Below are 13,363 nucleotides of genomic sequence, written 5' to 3'. Positions count from 1 at the left end.
ATTGGATTTTGTAAAGTTTAAGTGCTGGATACATATAGAAAAAGAAAATTATTTACCAATAGCTACAGTTATGTGATATAATCCCGTGGCCAGTGGCATTACCATTGTGGTGAAAAAGTCAGAGCCCTATGAAAATCATATTGTAAATAACTCAGTTGGCAGACTCTCTAATTAACATTTATTACTTGAACTTAATGTGTTCAGTAAGAAGGAGCGTGTTCTGCAGTAAATATATTAATAAGACACTTAACAAAGTGGATGGGTGTAGAATGCAGCTGAGATCACAATATTACAGGACGGAAAAGGACACGAAAGCACAGTACAATGAAGCACAGATATAGACACACATTTATTTATTTATGTATGTGTGTATGTTTCCCTGTTGTGTTAGTTTTACAAATGTTGTTTGGTATAAAACGTGCTATGATTGTTGTGGACTGCTTATAATCATTCATCTCATGAATTAACATAGAGCTAAACATTTTTTTTTGGTTAAAGTGTCATTTTAACATCTGCTGCATTTTCATTTAGTGATAAGAATACCACTGCCAGATCTTAAGCTGTTAATTTGAACTTTGAAATGGGGGCAATTTACTGCTACTCCTTGAAGAATTTTTTTCTATGCTGTAAATGCGCTATCAGAGTCCTGCACATGCTGATAGTTTTGAAAACTCATAAAGCATACGAAAATCTAATATTAAAGGGGCTCTTAATGTCATATACATTTTTGGGCATTCCATTATGGACAAGGGTCCTTTTGAAATTGATGCTGTGACGATGCGGGTCTGCTCCATGCCGTGTGAGCTGGACAATGAGGACACTAATGAAGCAAGGGGAAAGGTGCAGAAGTGCTTTTCTTTAAAACAGTCAAAAGCAAAAATTGTTCAAAACAAGTGCAGTTATTCAAAGTGGTCAAATAAATAATCCATAAAAAGGTAAAATCCAGACATTTGAAACAAGGCTAAAAACGAGATTAAAATCCTGCCGCAGACATTGGGGTCACACCAGCCAAGCACAGCTCCTTCCCAGTCTCTCCAGCTCACTCAAGGTATTCTCAACTGGAGAGACTTCAGCTGCCGCGGTCCTTACACTACCGATCCCTGTCTTGGCTGCCACCATCGGCGTCTGCCATACCACTCAGGGTCGGTTTTCCTCCCGTCTTCTTTCTCACACTCGTAGTCATCCCTCAAATCCCTAGGGCAGACTCCTTCACAATCGTACCCACTCTCCATTCACTGGGCACAATCCGTCTTTTGAGCGTCGATCCTATGCTCCATCCAGGACACCTGACCAAGCTCACCTCTCTCTTACAGCTGGTTGGCTGGCTTGTCCGCTTTCTTTCGTCCCCAATGCTTTGCTCTCGCTCTCCAAGCCTCTTTCTTCCAGTTTCTTTCCTTGCTGTCCCCCTTCTCTTTGTGCCGGCCCGTTCTTATACAGCTCCATGGGCACAGTGCCTCAATCGTACACCAAGGGAGCCAATTAAGCAAATGAGAGCCCCAATTGTTCCATCAACTTCCCGCGGTTGCAGGGTCGTTTCCACAGAGACTGACACGGCATATGGATTATTTGAAAGCCACCAATCTTCCGTAGCCGCGGACCCACTGCACCACAGATGCGAAAGCTCCAGTGTGGATGGAGATCATTTACATGTGTTTTTAAATGAAAACAAAGTAGTATTGACATAGCCTCAGTGTGGGACAATCCCCCTAAACCACAAAACGTAATGCTCTATAGACTCCACAGTGGACAGTCTACCATACATTCTTCCTATTTCTCTTCAACATGCAAATTTCAGTGCACTGGAGAATTCAAAGGGAAACTGTAGCAAAATAGGGAGGTGCAGCACACATTTGTGCAGTGCACTGGGTTGAGGGAGTAGAGTGATGGTAGGATGGAGCTATGGGAAGTTAACCTGATATTTGCTTCAGTACCGTTACGGTACCGGTACTTAGGTCTGAAAGCTGTTATCGATATTGAAGAAAAAATTTTTGTATTGATTCAACAATGTATTGAAGGTATATAAGGCACAGCCCACTAAGTGAAGATTGAAAGACAGATCCTGGACACACTGGAGAGATTATATTTCAGAGCAGTTTTAGGGGCACTTGTAGAATTCCCCTGAAAGCAAGGAATATGTTGCTGAAGAGAAATATGTGCTTATTAGCCTAGATCAACTTATTGCTTCCATGACCCTTATCAGGATTAGCAGAGTGAAAATAGTAATGATGATGAATATGGTGACAAGATTGCCCTAACATCATCAGTATTGATTTGTTTTAAATCACAGTTTTTTTTATAAGCACACAGATGTGCAGGAATGGTATTGTTCTGATGAAATCTGGTAGCCAAATGGTAAAAATCACAAGTAAATACTATCGAAATCTCATTAGCTCCTGGATTTTATTTACAATTTGTTTTAAGTGCACATCAGGTTTTATTAATTCTTGGAGGCATGTGGGCTTCTATAATTTATACTATGAATATAAAGTACAGACCAATTTTTTAATTTGTGGCTGAAAACATAAAATTACTTATTGCTGAAAATGTGCTGTAAATTTTAATAGTACTTTTCTTCAAAGTGAATATGGGACATCTTTCACATTTTAGTTTTGTATCTTGACTTTAAATAAGTATAGAACTCCACACTCTGCACATTGCACTTCTAAAATGGAAAAACAACACAAGAGAGATGTTATTTACTGGTCTGAAATCACTGAGTGAGTGCTATTGACTTTAACACAAACTGAAAGAATAACCAAATTTATGTTCACTTGTACAGTCTAAAATAATGTACTTCATTTACTTCAAAGAATTTATATGCTGGTCATAGTTTAAATTAACGAAATCTGGCTGTTAACACAATCTCATTAACAACATAGTGCTTACAGTCCAACAGTTATGTTGTCTCATGGCTATTCTGAGAACCCCAAACACTCATAACCTCAGTAACATTTGGATCATTTAACAAAGAACACGCTGGCAGAAGAGCAACAAAATTTCATAACACATTAGTAGTAGAACAGGGGTTGCCGAAATCTTTCAAAAAGAATTGTATTGAATTTTCAGGCTTCTGATTTTTCAACATGTATGAACTATGCATATTATGCATAGCAAATTATAATACACAACTATAAACACAGATGGAGCCAATCACCAATGTGTCTAATTCTAAAAGCAGTACTCCGGGCCTAAATTTTAAGCATCTTTGAGCATTTAAGCATCAGGTATTTTTTTTTTATTAATTCTTACCATTACACACAGGTCAAGCTAATTTTATTTAACAATTTATGTTGTTTACTTTAACATTAATAGTTGTAATTGTTTGTCTTTTGTTTTTGGATTTGCAGTGTTAAAGCCTCACATGCCCCAGTTGTTTCAAAGATTGACAACAAGTTGGAGCAATATACCACAGCTGTCCAGGTAAGCTGTAGTTTCCAGTAAACATTCTTCTGAACTCTATTCATAAAAATAATGTTAGTAAAGTAGGATAACATTTTAGTATATTAAGGCATCTTATTTGTTAGCTGTTCAAACTTAATTTGTATGTCTGTACATAAATGTATATACTTTGTGTTTAAATATCACTAATAATCTAACATTATGTAACAGACATGGTAATGGCAGGGTTTACGCAACTACATCATCTCCGGTTAACCTATGTAATGGAACAATGGGCCCAAGTCCACAACACCAAGTGAACTAATGTAAAGGCCATTTTTAAAATGCTGTTCAATTGTGTGCCACCTCTGTCCACCATCAAGAGGCAATTTCCAAAGACCATTCCAGTTGACCAGAAGAATGGTATTATCCTGACCCTATTTAAAAAGGGACAATGGTCATTGCAACAACAACAGAGACATGTCCCTGTTTTCATTCTAAGGTGAGGTCTTTGCCCCTTTGTATTGTTGACCCGAGTCAAAAAATGAACTTCAGGGTAGCTGGCAAGATACATAGGTTTTAGACCTGGACACGCCACCATCAACCAGACATGTCCAAGGAAACAGCTTTTTGAGCAGGTGGCTACATTTAATCAACCTTGTGCCAAAAGATTCATGAATTTTTGCAAAGCATTTCGGCTACTCCAGACAAGCTTATAGGTCCTGCCGAGACATCTGGGTGTTCAAAGGAAAGTCATTCATAGAGAAGCCCTATAATAAAATGCTGTGATGTTTAAATTAATGGCATCCACACAACATGGTTGCCCATTCCCACAGGTCTCAACAAAGTATGTGTATTGTCAATATCTTTGTTCAGCATCACTGTTGATTGGCTGATGGGCAAGCTTCTAGAAACATTCATTTCTGGAGTGGAGCTAAATACTGTCCTGTTGGCCAATATCTACAGTTGATGGCCAGTTTGGTGAATCATGAAGCAACTTGAGCTGATCTCATTTTCAGTTACAAATAGAGCAAATGCATTGTCCGTGAACATCATAAGGAGCCATATACATAACTATCAACATATTAATATGCTCAGGATATCGATAAAGTACTAGGGGAGAATCAAGGATAGTGACAGTGTTTCCATAAAGGATCTACAAAGGATACTGATGCTCATATGGCAAAAAATTTCTGTACTTTCTGGAAGCTATGTTTGAGGTGGCATGACATTGAGCTTGCCACAGTACTACCAGTCTATACAACCACAGGCATGCTAGTCACATTATATGGCATTAAGAATTGGTATTTGGACCAACGTCATCTTCATAAGTTAATAAACATCAAGTAGCAAAATGTTATCAGTAATAAAGACATTTGCAAAAAGAATGTAATGCTCATCCAGTGTAACTGACTCTCTGCATAAGAACATGTAGAATGGAGAAACATCATGCCCCAAAATGTGCATTTCAGTGAGATGACAAACTTATCAATGATGCCAGAGCACTGACCATCCGGATTCACACATTTTTCTTAATTGAATTGAAGTGAACAAGTCTTAGAAATATCTGGGTGGGATTTAAAGGCCATTCTGTGTCACTAATCCATTGAGCATAAAGTTTGGGGATTCAGGAAGAGTTCAACAGAAAAAGAATTGGCATAGTCATAGTCTTGGAGAAAGAGAGATTGAGTGTGTTTGGTGCTCAAGGCAATGTTTTAGATGGCAAGCCAGTGCATGATATGCCTCTGTAGTAATAACTACTGGGGCAGCTCAGTTTGTTTCCTGTTTCATTTCACTGTTATCACCTCTTTATTATGTACATTGATTTACCAGTTTTATTAAAGTTGAATTCTTTACCATGTTTTGCTCCAGTTCCAAGTTGAGATGTCCCAATCCACAATGTTTTTGCTTAAGCTTTTAAATATCTTACTGTATTTGAAACGCATGTAATGTATGATGGGTTTTTAATGTGAATTTTTAACTCAAACCTTTGGTTCTTAATTCAGACCCACAAAGAAACCAAGTCTGCTAAGCCTGCTGCTGCTGATCTGCCTGTAGTTGGTGAAGGAGTTCGTAATATTAAGAATCTCTGGGAAAAGGGTGATGTGTTCAGCACCGGTGGAAACCCTGGAACACCCAATAAGGTAACATTAATATGCATTTGTGGTGCCCCATGTCACAAAATAACGTGGAGAATGAGATGATTCAATTTTAATCCATCAAGGATTGTATAAACTGTGAATTTTGTGCTTGCACAACCCAGCCTGCCTTTTAGGATTAAAATATAGTGTATTACATACAAGTGCTACAGCCAAAATGTGTTTGATTGAAAATTGGCATTTACTGCTGCACATTGTTGCCTATACTATATGATAATCCGGACACTCCTAGTATATGTTTATAAGAAATATGTAAGGTTGCTTTTATAGCTTTTCTTCATACAGTATTTTGCTTTTCTGAGTGATTATTCCAAAAGAAGAAAAATGTGAAAACTTTCCTGAGGAAAAAATATTTGATATGTGGCATTTAAAACAAATGAATCAACAAGAAAGTGAAAAACACAAGCATGCCTGCAGTTAGTTAAATAGTTTTTTGGCTTATTTTAAACAAACTAAAAATGGCAATTTTCTGCATAGACATACCTAATAGAAAGGCAATCTTTAAATAGTAGACGTAGTTTAGTTTAAAAAAAAAAATAAAACTACCTCCCTGAAACACAATTGTAAATGTCACTTTCCCTTTCACAAGGGATATCACTTACTTGGTTAATCAAAAAAACAATTTTGCCTCCATTATTCAAAAACAAATGACAATTAAGATATGAGAACACTCAGCAACAACTTTATTGTCAAATATACAGTATGGAGATATAAATATAAAATAGAAAATTGTCACACAAAATCACTATTGTTGAATCAATTCAGTACATTTATTTATATATGTAAGATGTCACTGGACTGCCAGTTCTTCTTTGTATTATTACAGGCTTGCGCCTGATGCTGCAGTATGCCCACCAATACATTATAAACACAGGTTTGAAGATGCATGAATGGAATACAGTATAAACTGAATGTCTTTTGAATTATTATTTAATATGTGAGTACACTACCTTAACACTATTAAAATTAAACTTATTTTCAGGAAACAGCTGGTCTTAAAGTTGGAGTGGCAAGTCGTATCAATGAATGGCTCACTAAAACGCCAGAAAGTAACAAAGCACCAGGAGGAAAGCCTGCTGTAAGTTTTTTATGCTGCACACCCTAGTGCATAATTAAAATTTATTTCTAGGAATGATATTATTTGTATTTATATTTTTATATTTTTTTTAATTAATTCTTAAGAAGGTGGGAATAATGCCTGTACAGTTCATGTGTTGAAATATCTGAATTTAGAAGAATTTTGTTTTACCAGTATAAATTAATATCTGTTTAAAATCGATCACCTTTTTTTTTTTTTTTAAATAAATTCTAACATATTTTTGTTAGCTTTGATATATCTTACAATCCTGCACCCTATACTGGAAAAAGTTCGGTTGTATGTTTTAGCATTTTATTTATTTATTTTATATGTGTGTATCTATACATACAGTATACCGTGTGTAAGACACACATATATACACACACACACAGGTGGCACAGTGGTTGGAGCTTCTGTATCAGGGAGAGAGGTTGTGTTTTCATCTGATTCCATAATGAAATGAGGGAAAGAAATAGAACTCGGGACTATTGAACTGTTAAACAACAGCACCACTTACCACTGTCCTACCATGCACAGTTGTCTATTTAATACAACTTTGCTATAAACTACCAGTAGTTGTGTTTGCTTTTTATTTCTTTATTTGATCTTTCAATGGCCTTTTCCTGTGACAAATCTACAGTAGAATATTTCTTTATTTGATTTGCTAAATGTATTTTGTCATGATCTTTACTTTCTAGTAATGGGGGACATACTTTTTTTCAAATGTATGATTTTTCTTCCATCAATGAATCCATTTTGTTGTTTTTACAGTTTGTCTTCAAATGTCACCTGCTGTTTTAAGTATAAATCTTACATTTTACAATGAAAAAATACTTCTGTCTGGTTTCCTGAATTATTTCATGATTTTACAATGAACTTGTTCCATTTCTTTTGGATTTTCATTAGTATATAGTGAAAAATCTGAGGAGAAAAAGGTGGCCTTAACATGGAATATGTGGTAAACAAACATGCAATGTTCATGTGTTAAAATGTTATGCCCTCCACCCTTTGATTTTTTTTTTTTTTTATCAAGAATGAGCATTTTGAATACTTCAGTGAACAAACCAGGCTTAATTTAAGCCAGCCCTGTACAATATATATTTAATTTAACTCTGGCTGTTTCTGTCAAAGTCATATTTGTCATTATGCAGGAGAAAGAAAAAAAAACAAATTGTTGATCTTTATAAGTGATGAAGAGTTGAATGCAATTTGAAAATTAATTGGGCACTGGCAATATACTGTTCTAATGTCCAAATAGAGAACGTTTATGAGATTACTCACGCTTCCTAAGAGTGTCCATCCTATCAAAATATCTTCAGCAACAAAGTACGAGGGCAATCCCAAAAGTAAGGTCTCCAAAGCGGTGGGGACGTAGAGAAACTGTTCGTACGGCTGTTGGCCACACTGTTGTGATTGGTGCTTCCTTCACTCCCAAACAAGCATGTGCGGCTTCGCTGGGATGCTCAATGTTGGCTTGGCAGCCCTTGAAAATGGAGCTCCCATTGAACGCTACCGCCAAGTGTGAAGTTCGTGCTTGAGACCGTCAATTTCCAATGAGACAGTCGCGAAGGTTGAGGAAAACATGCATAAAGATCAGCGGTTGGAACTTCATCACCCACCCACCCTATAGTCCGGACTTGGCACCCAGTGACTACCACCTGTTCCCTAAGTTGAAAGAACATTTGTCCAGAAGGTGATTCTGCTCCGACGAAGAGGTGAAAGATGAGGTTCAACGCTTCCTGAAGGACATGGCGGCAAGCTGGTATGATATGGGCATTCTAAAACTACCACAGTGTCTACAAAAATGCATCGACCGAAATGGTGATTATGTAGAAAAATAAATATGTCTTTAACCTTTAAAATGATGTAAACATTATAGAAAATAAACGGTTGTTTGTATTTCTAAAAAAATAGGAGACCTTACTTTTGGGATTGCCCTCGTACATAAATTATTCATCAACTCACAAACAAATACACTATTTAGACATTCATAGGCTTGTCTCATCTCAACTGATGTGTGTGTTTATAATTCTGTGCAAAATCAAATCAGTGGCCCACAGAAACCACCGCTCACTAATATAAACACAAGTTCTTGCCTCAAATTTGTTAAAATGAACATGGATAATCCTTAGATGAGCATAAATCTCATACCTAATCTGTTTGTATCATGGTTTGGTGCAAAAGGACCTGAAAGATGTCCTGTCATTGAAAGAAGGATAAACTCTTGTCAGGCTACCTTTCATAGGTTGAAATTAAAGTGCAGCTGGGTAATGTTGAAATATATAATAAATAGCAGATTCACATGTTTTTTTAAATAAAAAAAAGTTTAAACATACATCAAATAAATGATGAACCCTCTTAATCCAATTCTGAGTCACAACGCAGACTGGAGCCTATCTTAGCAGCTATTGGCACAACTCAAGCAACAGGCCTATACATAGCACCAATCCATTGCAGTGCTCACTTATGCACACATAAACATGGTGGCACCAATTAAGCTAATGTGCACATTTTTGGGAATGTGGAAGGAAAACAATTGTAGCCATGGGGAGAATGTGCAAGACTTCACACAGGTAATGTACAAGCATGGGGTTTGAACTTAATGCGTTGGATCCAGCACAAGATAATTCCATAGAAGGAAAATTCACTTGCTTTCTAAACAAATACGTAATAATGATAATATCCCAATTATATCAGGTACAGCATAGATTCCAGTAATTCAATAAAACAGTAAAAATTGTATTTTTCTGTGTATAAAATAAATGTTTTGAACATTACACACAACTTTGTACAGTATTTTCTATAATCTAATGGCAACAGAAAAGCTTTTTTACTGTTCAATGTTCAGTGAAACGAAGGTTGTTGCAGGAAACTGTGTACTTCCAGAAGTTGTTCTTGGTGTGCACCACATGCTACACTTATAGTGCCACAGTTCTGTGAAACAATATTGTAATATGAGCCCAGATTTAACTAATTGATAGGGTATGGAGTTGATTTTGACATGTGGGATTAAAAACTTTTTAAATATGTGCTAAATACTCAGTGAGTTATGAACATATGTTGAGAAATGTACATTAAAGCTGGCACAGCCAAGAACAAAAGTTAGTCACATGGTTCAGTAATACACTTTGGCTGCCTAGTATACTAGTTTTACACTTCCTCAACAGTAAATAATTTATAAGTGAAATGTTTTACTGTTTGGCTTGTAAATTTTATCAGTAGCCTAGGCCTCTTCAACTTGTACTTCTTTATAGGGATATAAGCAATTCTTCTGCAGACTATTATTGGAGAACTGTCCTCTTTGAATCATATTTTCCATTTTCTCTAACAACTGTCTTGTTTTGCTTCTGTACCTTTTTGCCTTTCTCCATATCCATTCTACAGTACTCTATTCCTCTTTCCTGTCCTTTGTATGCTAGTGTTGATCTTCACTGGCCTTTCTGCTGGATCACATTGTGAAACTCAACAGGTGAATATTTTTTGTGATTTGATGGATTTTTTCCAAATGTCCCCTTTTTAAAATATACAGTAATATTTAGTAATTCTTAATTTTATCTTTGGGATTTGAGAATGTTATTTTCATCTAAATCTGCAACTTGTTTTTTTCAAAATAAGCTTGATTCAGATAATTAAAAAATAATGATAGAGCTTTGCATTAAAAACAAAACTTTAGATGTTACAAACTAAAATATACAATGTTAAGTGTTAAATTTTGCATGCAATTAGTGTGAGATATATAAAAGTATGCTTTAGCAACATAAAGATTTGTTAAGTAATGGCAGCACAGTAACATTGTAGTGATTTTAGTGAAAAAATGAGAACAATAATAATGATGATAATAATAATAATGTACATTTAATGTATATAATAGTATCCATATACTGTATAATTAAGCAGAGACTTTTTGTAATAATTTGAAACATACAGTATGTTAAGTAAAGTTTAATTTAAAAATTTGTAGCCTTTATGCTAAGCTGAGAGACAAGTAGTTTAGGCAAGCATGCATTAAAAAGCAGACTTTAAAAAAACCTTTACACAGTAAAGGGTAAGTGTATACTGTACCAAAAGGGTAAACTAGATTTTCACCAAATTTTAACAATGAATGGTAAGATTTGACGTCACTCCTGTTCATTTTATTGTCACTATACCTTCCTTACAATGCAGTGGTGAAGAAACATGTAGCTACAATACAAAACATGGTTCAAAGACATAGCAGGCACAAATTGCAAAAAAAGTAATAGCAATTAAAGATAAATTAAATATGCAACCTTCTCAAATTAAAACTAGATAGATAGATAGATAGATAGATAGATAGATAGATAGATAGATAGATAGATAGATAGATAGATAGATAGATAGATAGATAGATAGATAGATACTTTATTAATCCCAATGGGAAATTCACATTCTTCAGCAGCAGCATACTGATACAATAAATAATATTAAATTGCAGGTTAGGTGGATTGGTGATTCTAAATTGGCCCTAGTGTGTGCTTGGTGTGTGGGTGTGTTTGTGTGTGTCCTGCGGTGGGTTGGCACCCTGCCCGGGATTGATTCCCTGCCTTGTGCCCTGTGTTGGCTGGGATTGGCTCCAGCAGACCCCCGTGACCCTGTGTTCGGATTCAGCGGGTTGGAAAATGGATGGATGGATGGAATAATGCAGGTGAAAAACAGACAATAACTATGTTAAATGTTAACGTTTACCCCCCCCCCCCCCCCATGATGGAATTAAAGAGTCGCATAGTTTGGGGGAGGAACGATCTCCTCAATCTGTCAGTGGAGCAGGACAGTAACAGCAGTCTGTCGCTGAAGCTGCTCTTCGTTCTGGATGTATAAATTAATGTTATTTATAAATATATATCATGTATTAGATAATGCAGACAATACAAATGAGCTTTTGACAGTCAGACACTTTAAATCAGTATTGCATATTCAGTAGTGAAGATACACATGTGATGGAGTCTTGGCATCAGGTCAGAAAAATGACTTTATGGCAGTTAACAGTTTAATGGCCCGTAGGTAAAAACTGTTTGTGAGTCTGTGGATATAGCAGCAGATGCTAAATTGGTTGTAGATTGACAGTGGTCCAAATAGTGTGCGACTGTGTTGAGTGAAATATGAGACATATGAGACACTGGAAAGTGTTCTTTAAGCATCTAAGTCAAAAATGTCCTGTATTGATGGAAACTTTAACTAAAATGCTGGACCATTTTGACCACCTACTGGTGCTAAATAAAATGTTTTTCTTTTCATAAATAGATTACAGACAGTATAGTTGTGATAGTTGAGATGTTATAATCATGAACACATTAGCTGGTATGGTACTTCTCATGCATTTTTGTGGTATATCAATCTGATCATTGAAAATATAAAAATTGATTAGAAAATAATGGTATGTAATGAACTTCCAAATTTAAATCCTACATAATTAATTTATATTTACAGTGCACTCAGATGCAGTTCTAATCATGCAAATTCTTTTCTAATAAAACCTCCAAAGAAATTAGGCTCAAATAATACATTTCTCATTTAAACAATTGAGTTACTATAAGCCATATAAATGTACGATAGCAGTTTTTAATTCTAAAAAATATTACACAGTTTCAAGTATTTATGATAACACTTGTATATTCTCTTGGTATTTTGCCCTGCATATGGCTATAATTATACACAGGAACTGCTGTTGTAAAAATAAAATCATTTGTAAATTACATACTGTACTTATAAAACCTGAGAACAAACTCTGCAGTTTCCAAAACCCACATTAAATATTACAAAGTTTCAAAACATGTAGGCAGTCACTTTGATCTTCATGAAAGCTTGTGTGTGCTTTTTTTTATAATGACAGTCACACAGTACAGCTGTAACACTGTATTTTTAAAAATGTGCACAACTTTTCATTTATGAATTATGCATGTTGTTTCAAGATGCACTGCATTCTTTGATGATGTTGTCAGTTTCTAATTGTTACTAGGGAGTGTGTATACTTCTTCAGAAATGTACCGCTTTACTGTATGTAGAGCATCTGAAAATCGTACTGGAAAGTACTTGATGCAATGGTTTGAAAATCTTAATATTTTTATAACTCACTGTTTTGTTTTGTTTGTTTTTTTTTGAGTTAGTCAAGTTTATGATAGTTGTATCTATTCTAAATTGTTACCTTATAGATGTCACCTAAGTTAACCAGGTTCATAGGTAATCAGAAAGTACAGCTTATCATGGGATGTTGCATGCCTGCCACTGGAACAATATGTGGATCATTTCTGCTAAATATATATTTAGAATGTATTTCCATAACAGTTTAAATCTTCATGTGCTTTAAATTTTTTCAGGACCTCAAGGCAGGAGATGTAACAAATAAGCGTAGCTTATGGGAAAATAAAGCCTCTTCTCCAGAAAAATCCAGCTCATCTGCCAAGGTAAACAATAATGAATCCAATTTTAATTTACAATATCTTTTGTTTTTTGTGTGCTTAAAAATATGGAATGCAATTTCAGTAAAAATCTTTATGTACTATAGGAAGAAGTAAAACAAAATGTAGGCCACTCTGAGCATTAACTCTGACAGATTGGAATGTTAAACTCATTTACTCCAGTTTTAACAGATACAATGCATATTAGTCCATATTCCTTTTGGTATCATATACTCTAAGATATAAAAAAAAGTATCTTTAGATCTGTGTCTATGGGGTAACCTCTAATTCCATGAACTTCATCATCAAATGCAGCTATGTACGTTTGTCAGTTC

General features: G+C 35.4%; 1 protein-coding gene across 7 annotated transcripts in view; it reads left to right on the top strand.

Moving 5' to 3' along the window:
- The window catches only part of cald1a (caldesmon 1a), a 333,467-nt gene that overhangs the window by 307,276 nt on the left and 12,828 nt on the right, over positions 1-13,363 (top strand). For all 7 annotated transcript variants that reach the window (XR_003716695.2, XR_003716693.2, XM_028804805.2 and 4 more), the window contains 4 exons: positions 3,348-3,420; positions 5,385-5,522; positions 6,520-6,615; positions 12,948-13,034. Coding sequence is in view for 5 of the 7 variants with exons in the window: in XM_028804805.2 (XP_028660638.1) it covers positions 3,348-3,420; positions 5,385-5,522; positions 6,520-6,615; positions 12,948-13,034 (394 nt within the window). In the remaining 2 variants the exon portion in view is untranslated. The remainder of the gene's footprint in view (positions 1-3,347; positions 3,421-5,384; positions 5,523-6,519; positions 6,616-12,947; positions 13,035-13,363) is intronic.

Source organism: Erpetoichthys calabaricus, chromosome 1 (genome assembly GCF_900747795.2).
Source record: "Erpetoichthys calabaricus chromosome 1, fErpCal1.3, whole genome shotgun sequence".
Lineage (NCBI taxonomy): Eukaryota > Metazoa > Chordata > Cladistia > Polypteriformes > Polypteridae > Erpetoichthys > Erpetoichthys calabaricus.
This window is presented reverse-complemented; position numbering and strand designations above follow the sequence as displayed.